We start from the raw sequence: 12994 nt of genomic DNA, 5'->3' as shown, positions 1-12994 counted from the left end.
GAAGCATTAGAGTGTTTATATCATACCAGTACCAATTTAAAACAGTTATTTCAATAACACAAGTTACTGATTACAGTCTTTTGTTGCGATGCTTTCGTTTAAAGATGAAAGAGATGCGGCAAAATCAAATAAACTCGACCAATATAAATGAAATGTTCACATGTTAGTTTGATTGTACATAATCTGCATATAGATTAAAACAACCGAACAATGAAAAAGAAACAATGGTACTCTGCCTTTATTGGTCTGGCAAACAATACTGTCAGGGTACCAGTATATATTTAAAACGACAACGGTGCTCATTTGAATAAATAGAATAAAATGCGATCATCTGCAACGAAGGTCTGACTAAATCTAAGAATGATATCAAATTGTGTTACTCGGGATACCCATTCTTTCACGAGGAAACACACTTATTGCATGTTAAAAACATGTTATTTTGACATCATTGTATGTTGGTATGGACTATTGATTTGTTTATATCACTCATTAATATCATCTCGGGAGATTAGCTGTGTTTTGATTTGTTGTCTTACTGTTTTATAGATGTATATTTTAGGACCTCCGGACTTTGTAAGCTAACCCCGTTCTCTGGTATAAGTATATTCTCGATTGGTGTATCCCAACATTGAAAATAACAAACCTGTGAAAATTTGGGCTCAATATTAGTCATCGATGTTGCAAGAGAATAATGAAACGAACACCCTTGCTGCATAGAATTACACTAATTTAAACAGCGTCATTTCTAATAACAATGTTGTAGAATCAACACCTCTCCTGCTAGTGCTTTTTACCAAGTAAGTCTTTATTTTATGGGGAATTATTACCAAAGGTAGGCCCTTATCAACATTATAGGCTATCTAAATAGAATTACTCTAAAACTCTGTACATATACGCATTATCAACGTATGCCTTCACAAATTTCCTATGCCGTTGTTGTTATATTAAAGGCAGTGGACACTATTGGTAATTGTCAAAGAATAGCCTTCACAGTTGGTGTACCTCAACATATGCATAAAATAACAACTGTGAAAATTTGAGCTCAATCGGTCATCGAACTTGCGAGATAATAATGAAGAAAAAACACCCTTGTCACACGTAGTTGTGTGCGTTTAGATGGTTGATTTCGAGACCTCAAGTTCTAAATCTGAGGTCTCGAAATCAAATTGGCACTTCAGAGGGAGCTGTTTCTCACAATGTTTTATATCATCAACCTCTCCCCATTACCCGTCACCAAGAACGGTTTTATGCTAATAATTATTTTGAGTAATTACCAATAGTGTCCACTGCCTTTAAGCTAAAACGCAACGTACCCATTTTAAAGATGATTGCTTGGCCATGCGTGTTTATGTACACCCCTAGAGATAAAAATTAATAATACAGCGCTTCCACAAAATCACAATAACATCAGCGCTTATAGCTGCGTGCAAAACTCCCGATAGAGCATTTTGATGTACACATTGATATTAAAATAAATAAGGCCGGTAACTCGATTCCATCGAAATATAAAAACCTTTTGACTGAAGGTACTATCGTACTTTGGTAATGACCACGAAAAATGTGTTATTTCCATCCGGAAACCCTACACACATAAAACAGCAAAATAACATAATTATGATCAGGAAACGAGTTCGAGGAAGTTGTTTGTGTCAAATTTATTACCATCTCTATATAAATTTGTGTATATATCTGTGAACACTTATTTTTCAATCTCCCAATGTTATGCAAACATTGAGTAATTTAATTCTGAATTCATCATTAATGCATTTAACATACCACTACCAATGTTATTACCATATGGGGGGGGGGGGGGGACTTCTGTAAAAGATAAGACTGTTACAAACGGGGACATTTGGATTGTAATTTGTGTTGGGGGGGGGGCGGGCTGTCTATGTCTGCATTCGACGGGGCATATCTCCTGACCCAATTACCTGTTCAATGTTTTGTTACCGGATTCTCTATAAATCGTTCAGACATATTACTGGTCCTGAGGGAGGAGGCATTAGCAAATGAGGACCTATTATTGCATTTCATGCAATCCATTTTGTGTGACTAATTGTTGTCTATCGTGAAATATGCATAGCGCCCTCTCTTGAGACGTAGCGATTTCGCTGATTTGTAGCACTGTGCATTCATTTTACACCCTCTAGTTTTCAATACATGCCAACAACTTGTTAGACTTGATGACAAGTCGTTAGGCGCTGCCAAATTGTCTGCCGTTCATGCAACAGTCACATACTGGGATCGAGGGTGTGTGTATCGTCCCCGTAGCTACACCGCGCTGTAACTACACACCGCGCTTAACAATTACCGTCTTGACTTCAAGACTAACAACTTGTGCAAAAATGTCATAACATTTGTTGTAAGGGAAGGTACGTTGTAATCATGACAATACAAACTTGTGGTTAAAAGCCCCAAGCAGCTTTCGATAGTATAAAGCATTTTGAGAAACATTTCACTTCGAAGTAATGTGGTTGTTAACAAGTTTTTATGTCCCAAAATTTGAAGTCAGGTAGCGCTTCTCAGATTGGGTTTTTTAAGGGATTATTCTTCACGCGTGGACATTCGCTTCGGATTGTCGGCGATATCTCTACAACGTTGAAATCTGAATTTAACACCATGTAAGTTTTGTTATGATATAGGATTCATAGAACGGTTGCAAAAACCAAAGGTCTTTATTTTGCCTTTAAACAGCCATATAAATCGGCCCTGCAGCTGATTTCACGAAACGCTAGGATTAATCCTATCTCGAGTTAGGACGAGTAACTCGTCCTCACTTTTATAGGATTAATCTAAAGGTCTGCATGCTGCAGTGCAGGGTTGGGACTCGTCCTAAGTTCTTAGATTAATCTTAAGTCAGGAAGAGTTTGGGGAAATCGACGGCTGGTCATCACTTAATGCATCTGGTACATTACACGATACATTTAAAACACAAAAAGGCACACTTTCAAATTTATCTCCAATCAAAAAATCCATTCCCAAGTTTTGATTACACCCACGACACTCCGTTATACAAACACGATCAAGACAGCTTTTAAGCACGCACAGCTTTCAAGGTATATTTTTGATTTTGCTTCCTTCCCGTTAACTTTGTTTTCAGACAAAGTGTCCCCAGTCGGAAGTAGTGGTCAGTTGCATTCAAATTTTGATTGATGAATATTTGTTTCCGGCGAGTGCAGCTTTCACAACTTTGATTATTTTTTGTTGTTAATTGTGCTTGACTGTAAAAAGCATGTCTTTCTTTATTCATCCATTTGATTGTACAGGTTTTGGGACAAAGCAAATGTTGTCCTTTTTTGGACAAATTAGAAATCAATTGTTGTCTCCAAACCGTAAAGTTATTAATTAACGATTTAAATTTACTCACCATGGGTCACCTTGAGGGCAGTGTCCCTCTCAGGGGGACAAATTTAGTTGAAATTCCAACCCAATAAAATTGCTGAACAGCGCCCTCTCCTTGTCTCAAAAGCCTTCTGAGTCCAAGGTTTAAACGGCCTTGGCAAAACGCATTGATTGGGTGGGCATTTACGTGAAATTTATCAAAATGTTTTCATGCAAAATCTCAAAAATCAAAACGAAAACGTGTTTGTAGTGATGCATCATTGACAAACTCAACTTTCGGCGACTTTTACGTAGAAAAAAACGTTCTTTAATACCTGGCAAAAGTGTTTCAATAAAGGGCCCACCAAAAATGTACTTCATTCATTTTAACTGCCTACGTACTCGTAAAATGTATTAAATTGCGACTTCGGAGAGAGAGCCCGGGGAGATTAGTTCCGGTGTATAATATCCAATTGGACGCTAGGTGGCAGCATACTCGCCAAGTTAATACATCGCCCGCTCGGTCTGTGCGAGGCTCTGATGTACGTAAACTTTTTACCTGGTAAGTCTGCTGCCACTTAGCGTTTCCAATCTCCCATTGCGAATCTCGAAATCTTCGAAACCGTTGCACTCCACCCCTGATTCATATCATTATTCAGACAAATCATCGGTCAATTCTGCTGTGTTAACCCATGTCTTTTTCTGACGAAAGATCATATATTTGTTCTCGTTAGACTGAAACCTGTGGGAATAGCAACTAATGCAAGAAAAGTGAACCATCGTTTTTCAAATTTTGTACAATTTTTTAATCAACTTTTACCATATAATATTTACGTATATACACATAGTTCAAAAATATTTACGTTTAAATTACAGTTATAGATTCTTTATAGTGTTATAATCATTTTAAATGTCTTTGTTAAAAAAAATATTTACCTTTTTTACTGAAAATTTAATTTGATGTTTTTTTTTTACAATAACAAACTGATTTATTGTTAAAGTTGTTATTTCTTGTTTTAAGATACGGTACGTTTACAACTTGACAAATATATAAATATTTACATCATATAAAATGAAATTGAAACCATAAAAGACCATGATTATATTTTGAATCAATTTCAAGAAATAAAGTGCACGTACTGTATACTGCGATGTACTCTACAGACATACCAATAGTTAAATTAAAAATGACTTGCCGGTCGTAGATATCCAGTGGCGTCATTCCTTTGTCATAATCGGTATCCACACTTTTCAATGCAATAATATATCAGCGTACGTCAATGGGGATGAACAGTGGAGTGGGTTTCCCACATTGTAATGAAAGTGAGCAGGATCGAAATTCACACACAAGGGAGCATGTTTTCCTTTTTGCAACTTTTACTGCATTTGCGTCGAAGGAGATTGCCTTCTCGAGCTAGTCTCTCTCGAGACTGCGCACACTCTGAAAACTTCAGGGGCAGAATTGAATTACCTTTTAAGGTTTAAACTTTAAATGTGTTCACTCACTGTTTTCAAACATTTAGTTTTTTGATATTTTGGTGCTATACTTTCAAATTGTTTTCCGAACACAAACTAGTGAGCGTTACCTCATCCGTTTGTTACAGTATAACACTTTGTGCAACTGGGCGGTGCAGTGGCTAGAAGGTATAAGGTAATTCACTGCACGCAATGTATATTATAACAAAAAACGAGCTTAGATGTCACTGTTCGTTGATCTTAAAAAGGGCTTCAGCATCACTGTGTTTGGGTTTACAGGAGAGCGTGTGGGTAACTTGTTGTGAAGCCGACCAAAAGCACACATGTGATTTGGTTCAAAATACTTCCATTCCAGCAAAACAAACTGTAAATTAATTAGTTTCATGCCACTCAGGCCTGATCACTTCTTTCACACTGTAGACATATTGGCAGCTGTATGCCTTATCAGGGTATTCCAACCTTGGAAACCGCGGTACAACATTCTTATGGCGTCAAATATTCCCATAGCAAGATAACTACAACTATATTTCCTTATTTTAAATATAATACTAATACATAAGTAAAGTGTGCAGACATTTCAAGCTTCAATAGACCGTATTGAATATGGTCACACGGCTCAAATATCTGACCTACAAGTCTACAATTCATATTTATATTTATAGATACTCTCATACCAAGACACTGCCATTAAAGGCAGTGGACACTATTGGAAATTACTGAAAAATAATTGTAAGCATAAAAACTTACTTGCTAACAAGCAATGTAGAGCTGTTGATAGTATAAAACATTGTGAGAAACGGCTCCCTTTGAAGTAACGTAGTTTTCGAGAAAGAATTTATTTTCCACTGAACATTTGAATTTGATTTCGAGACCTCAGAGTTTGATTTTGAGGTCCCAAAATCAAGCATCCGAAAGCACACAACTTCGTGTGACAAGGGTGTTTTTTCTTTCATTATTATCTCGCAACTTCGACGACAAATTGAGTTCAAATTTTCACAGGTTTATTTTGTGCATATGTTGAGATACACCAACTGAGAAGACTAGTCTTTGACAATTACCAATAGTGCCCACCGCTTTAAGTGCAATAATGTGACAAATAAATAATAAGCATGCAAGCATTAAATCAGAAGTACAACCCGCACTTTTATGTTGCCCGACATACCATTTACAAACAACTTCGTCATGATCAATAGCACAAAAAAAACACGATATATAAATTGTAAATGAATTTAGAACACCCGAGATTTAGTCTCGCAAGATCAAAACAAATTTGTTACTCATTTTCTCAAAACATATACAGTATTTGAAGCAAAAATATTTCAAGGGAAGTTTCCACCATGATTACCTTTAACAGCACGTGCAAATATGTAAAGTATGTAGGGTGATTTGAATCTATGCGATGTTTGGCGCACCCTCTTGTGTGCAGTTTCAAGATATACAACATACATCAAGTCATGTCACACGAGGAAATTTATAGGCAATCAATTCCAGGCAATCTCCAAGAAGAGAACCCATTCACACTTCAATGTTCACATAGGTGTTTTTCTAAAGAATCGTATGACATTGTGTGCAAGCAATGACTCATGTGCTACCGAAGTGTTCCAGCAGGATGCACTTCAGTCGATTGCCTCCAAGTTGCCTGTAAAAGTTGCCTCGTGTGACAAGGGCCCAATTTCAAATAGGCCTACGCAGAAAATACTGATTGACAAATTTATGTGCTGAGCAAAACTTAAGTGGGTCACCAGCCACAACAAAGTAAATTTAATGTAAATTTGGCTGGTAACCCGTTTCTGTTAAAGCCATTATACACTTTCGGTACAGAAAAAGGAAAAAGTTCACAGATTTACAAATAACTTACAGGGTTTACAGAAGGTACTGGTGAAAGACTTCTCTTGAAATATTAGTCCATAAAATGCTTTACTTTTTGAGAAAACATTAAAGTCACCTGGAAATGGTATTTTTTCAAAGTATAGCTTTTGTCACTAATATATGTGTTTTGATGAGTGGAATGTGAATAAACAGTTAACTAAGGTTTCAAAAAATCAGTTCTTATGTTATTTACAAATTTAAGAGTGTAAATGCGTAGAGTAAACACAATTGCAAAGTACATGTACGGACCAAGTCGTGAGTTTGTACGTTTAAAAAAAAAAAAAAAAAATATTGTTTTTTTTCCGGCAATGCCGACCAGGTGTATTGCTGCTGAATGCAGAAAAAACACTTTTGAAATGTACCAACTCACGACTTGGACGTACATGTACTTTGCACGTGTGTGTTTACTATACGCATTGCAGGCAAAGTCTGCCTCGATTGACGTCACAAAAGGGGTAGGCGGAGTCAGCCCCCCAAACAACTTTATATGTTTTTTAAACATAAATCGTGACAAACAATTACTAAAAAAATTGTTTTATTGTTCGTAAGCATATACTCTAATGTTTGAAAGAAAAAAAATTATATTTCCAGGTGACTTTAAAATTTAAAACAATAAAAATTCTCGTTAGCGAGAATTACGGATTTATTATAAACACATGTCATGACACGGCGAAACGCGCGGAAACAAGAATGGGTTTTCCCGTTATTTTCTCCCGACTCCGATGACCGATTGAACCTAAATTTTCACAGGTTTGTTATTTTATACATAAGTTGTGATACATGAAGTGTGGGACTTGGACAATACTGTTTACTGAAAGTGCATAATGGCTTTAAGCAGAATTGTTCCATGTATAGGATAGGATATTTAGTTACAATTATATACACTTACCCTATTTCTTAGCAAGTTTTCGTGCTTACTTACAGGCTTTATGAAATTGGGCCAAGGCCCTTATACATTGTACACACATCTATCAGTGCCTTGGACCAGCCAGTGACATTGTGTTCATCAAACTGTTACAGTTTATGTGTAAAGGATGAGTTCTTGTTATCTGACTTTTTGCTGCTGTTAATGACAGCGAGAGTAGAGCTGTCTAGCCTGGGTCTCCCACTGGTATCAGCACAACAGAAGGCATCACGGAATGCCTGCCGGTAATGGGAACTTGTTGCGTTATAGATGAATGGATTGATGGCAGAGTTCACGAAGAGCATACCGTGACTGATGACCAAAATCCCGGCCAGAGACTCGTAGATCTCTATCAATTGGACACCTCCCAGATGACTGATGATGAACGCTATAGAGATACCGACGAACGGCGTGTTACACAAGAAGAACGTTATCCCGTTAGCTATCAACATCTTGGAGACCTGGTTGCGTACCTGTTGCGCTCGTACCGGTAGAGAGGCTGGTTTATCCCCCTTGAAGCTCAAAGCTGGGCGGTTGCTTAAGCGCCGGATGATCCCAACATACATGAAACTGTTTGCAATGAACGCACTGATGAATGGGATGGACTCGGTTAAATTAGCGATGTATAACCCATACGGCGCTATGGGGAAGCAATAGCCAACAGTGACCGGTAAATTGGCGTATTTGGCGTCCTTTGGCCACTTGACGCAATGAAGTTGAAGGTTAAGGTAACGAAGCATGGCCACACCACTTAGAATTAAGGACAGGAGCCAGCTACAGATCACGAGTTTCACTGCCCGGCCCTTTGTGTTCACTGACCGGTGCTTGAGCGGGCTACAGATTGAAAAGTACCGCTCAGCTGAGACTAGAGTTACAAGGGCCAGCGAAGCGTAGTAGGTGATGTATTGCCCGATAAACGAGCCGATACATCCCAAGGTCTGTGCTGTGCCGTAGTGACTCCTAACCGGCTGTGAAAAGTAAAACGAGTAGCATGTCACAGAGATAACGATGAATGCAATATCTGCCACTGCCAAGTTCGCTAAGATTAAATTTGTCGTATTACGCATGTACGGCACTCGGACCAGTACGTAAAAGAAAGACACATTTCCAAGTGTTCCTATCACGAGAATAATGTACAGAATGGGTAGCATGAGAGCCTTCAAAGACTCGCTGACAACGTAGCTATCGGCTTGTTTTTCATTTTCGGTGAAGTCAAAGTACGGGTCAACGGGGAAACACTTTCCGGGGGAGTCGGTAAAGTCCGTTGTTGAACCGTAGTCGGTGACGATACTTGGCCCGTCGACGAGCTCCGTTGTCCAGCCGTAGTCGGTGATATTGGGCCCGCCGAACCCCATTGTCGGTGTAACTGGATCCATCACGGTGGTACCAACTGCACCGTTCAGCACGAAGTTCCCTGATGTAGGTACCCACTTTAACGTGCCCAAACAGAATAGTATCCACCACAAACTTGTTACCGTACAGCTCTTGCAAGTTTGGCCGAAATTTGACGCTGGACGCTGTGTTCACTACAATGTCCAAAGAGTTTGTATTGCCATTGGAACATCTACTGACACTAGCGTGAAGCTCATCCTTTGTCATTCAGTTGTCATGTCTGCCCCTTTCTCCACTCGGCTTTCCTTTTATATGGTAGGATGTTCAGGCTCCTTTTTAGTTTGTACTAATATACCAACACACGTGTGGCTGCGTAGTCGTCGTTGCGGGTGTGTGCACACAGCTGAAGTTACAGCACTGAACTCTACACAGTGACGTAGCTATAAATCAGTGACTTGCTATCTCATAAAGATAGCATGGGCTTGATACTCGCCAATGATTGTTTCTCATTGCCTTGTTGTAGTCTACCGATGGTAATTTCAAAAACAATATCAATTCACGAAATTGTTTTCGCAACAATTTCATTTTATGACACAGCAACATTTACGGCATAAGATTCCTCATTATTAGTAAGTTCTGATTTGTCCATTCCGTTCGGGTGTAACTGATTGGTAATGTTACACTATTGTGATTTATCAGCACAGATGGATCTGAATCAGCATAATAGACACAGGTTAGTCTAGTCGCAGATATCACAATCTGTAGTACGCACAATCATAAGAGTGTCATTCAAATGCAATATCTGCATTTCACACACACCACCCTGCTTGCTCATTTAATTTATCTTTTGGATATTGCCCTGTGCTTGTATCTACCCCTCCACTTGACCTCGACCTGATACTGATTAGTGCCCTTAACCTTAACACTATCAATTTGCTGATCCAACACTCGATGTTTGTACTAAATGAAATCAAAGTTGTTGAGTCAATCTTTGTGCCGAAACAGCAGCGCGCAAACCACTGTAAATGTAACTTGCCAAAGGGGACAGTGGTGTGGCTAGACAAGTTGATTGTGGGGAAGTTAGGAAATACAAGGGCATGCTAGACATAGGGTGCGTTCGTCTAGCTTCCCTGGGTCGACCCCGGTGTGTGGCAGTTTTTTTCCCCAGGACAATTGTGGCGCAGATAATTACCCACGTTCGTCCTGGAAAAAAACCCCGCCCCACACCGTGGTCGACCCAGAGAAGCTAAACGAACGCACCCATTGAGTTAGCAATTTCGCTAAAAGAATATTTCATTCAGTTACAGTGTGCACGTTTGACCTCATGGGGGGGGGGGGGTAAAATGTGGGGACAGGGCTCTATAAGGGGTCGGGCTGTTTTAAGCTGCCTCTTTGGTGCTACGTGTGTAAATACTTGAGAAACACTTCCTGGGGAATTTCCTGGGATATTTGGTAGAAATGTTTATACTTAAGTTGCTGGCAAAACTCATAGCCATTTCATGAGAAAACGCTGTCCCTACTTTGGAGTGAGTTACGTGAGATCAGGGAATATCATAATTATTGCGTTGTCAATTCGTCCTACCCATGGGAATTTACTGGGGTTACAATTCTGTGACTTGACTCGTTTGTGTATGGAAGGCTTAAAGGAAACCAACCACATTGCTTTAACTAGCACTGTCCCACTTTCCCCCAAAAACAAGAAACCTGAACACGGGAATACTTTTCGTTTTGAAATCAGTTACCTGTAGTTTGCCACGCGTGATTAGACATGGTCAATTAATAAGAACGCACCTTCTTAATTCACAAGCTGTGGACTAAAAGTAGGTGACTGTCGATCTGTCAATTACCTGTCAATGCGCAAAATGAAAAACCCGGTTGAATATTGATCGCATTGCGCAATCGATCGATCCCGCTTTACTTGGAAAACGTATTATTTGTTTTCATTTTACGCGGCAAGGAAGGGCAGATGACAGATGACTCCATTCCAATGTCCAAAATTCGTCACTGTAATTTACTATGGACACCAACACAAAATAAAATAAAAATTGTAAATTAATGGTTAATTTTCTTGAACTTCGCAGCCGGCCCAGCTGTTGAGTTTAAAATCTACGTGTTCGGAATCCTAGTATTTCTATCATAATGCGTAGCGTGTTTACGATATCGATTTAAAGTATGCGGAATATTAAACTGTGTTTCACTGGGATTTTCCCTCGTCACAAATTATACAAATATTATTTATTTTCCATCAATTTAAACTGGATCAGACAGGCTGGCTGTCAGCCCCACCTTTCCCGCCTCACACGCGATGAGTGGAAAGGATATGAAGAAAACCTTTCCACAATACATACGATGAACTTACTGTTACTTTAACGTTCAGTGAGATTTACGCGCTCAATGCTAATGAAGTGGCACACAGGGGTGTGAAAACTGAAGATTTGACTGACTCGAAGTCACATTCAACATTTATATTTACTTATATATATTACGGTTTATGTCCCAAAACGCAAATTATTTATACGTAAGTATTTGCGTATTGGGCACAACTGAATACTTACGTTGATATAGTAATTTTCACGACACGAGCACTAATCGCAGGTATGTGCGTTTATGTTGACGTGCATATTTGCGATTCTGGGCAAAAGTAGTTACGTACTTATTCACGTGAATTCAATGATGTTCGAGTGTCCCTTTAGGGCCACCATAGGTTGATTTTTGAAATATTATGGACAAAACAACTTTGCGTGTTTACTTTATATTGTACTCCTGAACTAGTTTTGAAATTGGAAGAGTAATTGGTTCGGAGATCTTTATTTTGGACATTTCAAAAGCTGCTCAAATATTACAAAACGAAGAGTAAGGCCTTTTGTAAAAGAGTAGGGATTTTTTTCCTGCTTCGTAGCATTTCATATTGAGTATTATTACAAACTATTAATTTATCCTGTCTGAAATGATATGAGGGCTCATCGCTTTAATACGCCAATAAAAGAACCTTCTCCTTTGACAGGCCCCCACCCCTCCCCCCGTGCTTCACATTCATAAAGGGGTTTTCCAGTGGAACCACTCTTCCAAAAGTAATTAACTCGATCAATTATTATTATTATTTATCCAGCCCAAGATAATAATTGAAGGAAAACTTACCCTCATAATCTCACAAAACTAATTAAAAACTGTATATGTGGTTTGTTGGAGAGCTGTTTGATTGGTTTTAAGTGAAGTCAGCAAAAGGTTGATATTTGATGGTACAATTAAATTGTATAGGCTTCAAGTTAATGCTTTTCAGTATCAGTTGAAGTCACGATGACGTTTCTTTTGTGTAGACTGAATTAAAGTATACATTTGTTTTGCTTTTAGAACCCCTTCTATCACTTTGTAATATCAAAAGCTCTCCAGTGTATTATACCCTCCCTTTAAAGGAACACGCTGCCTTGGATCGGATGAGTTGGTCTATAAAAAGCGTTTGAAACCGTTTGGTATGAAATGTATAATATGGTTAGAAAGATGTTTTAAAAGTAGAATATAATGACCCACCCAAGTATCTCTCTAATAGCACGGCTTTCTTTTTACGTCGCGAACTGTCACGGTCGGTCATTTATGGGAGTCAAAATTTAGACTCCCATAAAATGGCCGACCGTGTTATTGGACGAGGCAAAAAGAAAACCACGCAATTTTGAGGCATATTTGTGTACACCATTGTATTTTACTTTCACATCATTTTTCTAACCATATGGATTTTATAATAAACGGTCACAAAACGCTTTTCAAAGACCAACTCGACCGATCCAAGGCAACGTGTTCCTTTAAGTCGATACATTGTTCAATATCAAACTCTTTGATGTACCTTTTATTGAATGCCTACAATGGCATTTTTGGTCTTGACCCCTCTGTGCTACTTCATTCCCCTCTTCGAAGTGAGAATCTTACCAACGACCAGCGACCAGCGACAATCTTACCAACGGCCAGGCATTGAAGACATAACTCTGTCGGTTGATGATTACTTAAATCCGGTCGTGTATACTATGAAGAAATTGACCCAGCATTTCCATCAATCCATTATCGCTATAAACACTGCTAAACATACATAGTTTAACTGTC

General features: G+C 38.7%; 1 protein-coding gene across 1 annotated transcript; it reads right to left on the bottom strand.

Moving 5' to 3' along the window:
• Positions 1-6986: 6986 nt before the first annotated feature.
• LOC139938639 (allatostatin-A receptor-like) lies at positions 6987-9226 on the bottom strand. The gene has a single exon (XM_071934237.1). It carries the CDS (start codon positions 8944-8946, stop codon positions 7681-7683), a length of 1266 nt encoding a protein of 421 aa, XP_071790338.1. The 5' UTR covers positions 8947-9226; the 3' UTR covers positions 6987-7680.
• Between the last annotated feature and the right edge of the window lie 3768 nt (positions 9227-12994).

This window comes from Asterias amurensis, chromosome 6, assembly GCF_032118995.1.
Source record: "Asterias amurensis chromosome 6, ASM3211899v1".
In the NCBI taxonomy this organism is placed as follows: domain Eukaryota; kingdom Metazoa; phylum Echinodermata; class Asteroidea; order Forcipulatida; family Asteriidae; genus Asterias; species Asterias amurensis.
The sequence above is the reverse complement of the archived record's forward strand: the minus strand, read 5'-3'. Positions and strand labels throughout refer to the sequence as shown.